Genomic DNA, 1,543 nt, shown 5'->3' with positions numbered 1-1,543 from the left:
ACGAGCACGTCAGAGTTGCTGATCAAAAATAAACCCTGATTACGGCCAACTAATTAGAAGCAGGCTGGCACATCCTTGCCCTATTGGACAGGTAAGTTTTAGGTCAATCCTGGGCAAGAGGCTTAGCTACATATAAACACACAGACACCTCACCTGTGGTGAGTCCTGAGTGAGCAGGTGGGAAGTGCCGCTTGGCTGGGGTTCAATGTTTTGGGCAAAGTTGGTGAGCAAGTTTGAGGTTCCTGCTGCAGCACCTCCTCAGAGCTGACCACAGAGGTGCTCTGGCAGCAGCACAGACACTGGAACTCAACTAACCCGTTTGGCAAAAGCCTTAAGTCCTTAACAAATATTTTGATTTTTATCAAAGAAAGCCTGCAACACTGAAGGCTTCAATCTGGTTCTCTTCCACGTGGGTAATTTTAAAGTAATTTACCATATCATTTCTGTGCCAGTCCCCCTACAATTATTATTGGTTTTTTTATTTTACAACTCAAATTTTGCCTAGGGTCTTCTAAAGAGTTTCTGTCTTGCTTTGAATGCACAGTCTCATCAAATTGGACTGGAAAAAAGGACAACTAAGGCAGATACATGAAAATGTGAGCTGTGATTAGAAGTAAAATCACTGCCAGCACATTCACCCAAAATCAACAGATTCTGACCACTACAGCAAGGAAACATTCTAAAACTCAATGCAAACTTCTCAACTGATGCAAATATAGATGAATTTGATGAATTTAGATGAATTCTTAACTCATACAATATCCAGTAAGCACACAAGCAGAACAGTGTTTGTCAAGCAGAGCAGTCCAAATTTCAGTTCTATCCTCCACTACTTGCATGATAAATCAGCAGTTCTAGCATCCACAAACCTCGGAGGAGCTGGCAGACCCCAAGGCAGGTTACCACTGGGTCACAGGGAAGCATTCCAGCCCCTCAGGTCCCACTTCCCCAGCTGGCTGCACTCAGCCCAGAGCAAGCACAGAGAAAAGAACCGGGATTTTCATAGGCTTAGCATGAGGAAGAAGAAAGGGAATTTCCACAGGTTTCATTTCATGACCAAGGCACTCAAAAACCACTACTTTAAGGGCACGCAATAGCCTGCTCACCTCTAGAAATTCACCTTGCTTCCACCTACCCCATCCCAGGCGCCCCGCTTTAGGGAGCAGAGCAGCCGGGACCACCCCGAGTACCAGGGAACGCTCGGTACCTGCTGAGCAGCTGGGCACAGCTGGCAGCCCGGACAGGTGCCAGCACCCCCCTGGCCATCCTGGAGCCACACGTGCCGCGCTTGTCCATGTCCAGGCGGGAGGAGGGTGGCGGTCAGTCCATCCGTGCCGAGCACACGCTGAGGTGACGATGGAGCATCCTCTGCTCCCTGCCTGCGTGTCCCCCCGCCCCGGCGGCAGTGACAGTAAATCCAGCCGAGCCCTCAAGCAGCGCTGCCCGAGGCGGAGCCGCCCACGCTGGGACACGGGGGACAGCCCACAGGCAGCAGCAGAGAGCAGAAAATAGCAGCGATCTCTTCCCGAGGCTGGGCTGCAGC

General features: G+C 50.6%; 1 protein-coding gene across 1 annotated transcript in view; it reads right to left on the bottom strand.

Moving 5' to 3' along the window:
- ARHGAP40 (Rho GTPase activating protein 40) overlaps positions 1–1,543 on the bottom strand; it is a 26,585-nt gene extending 25,042 nt beyond the window's left edge. Inside the window, exon 1 of the mRNA XM_031058082.1 lies at positions 1,208–1,543. Coding sequence (XP_030913942.1) covers positions 1,208–1,296 — 89 coding nt within the window. The 5' untranslated portion in view covers positions 1,297–1,543. The remainder of the gene's footprint in view (positions 1–1,207) is intronic.

This window comes from Geospiza fortis, unplaced genomic scaffold, assembly GCF_000277835.1.
Source record: "Geospiza fortis unplaced genomic scaffold, GeoFor_1.0 scaffold188, whole genome shotgun sequence".
NCBI lineage: Eukaryota > Metazoa > Chordata > Aves > Passeriformes > Thraupidae > Geospiza > Geospiza fortis.
The sequence above is the reverse complement of the archived record's forward strand: the minus strand, read 5'-3'. Positions and strand labels throughout refer to the sequence as shown.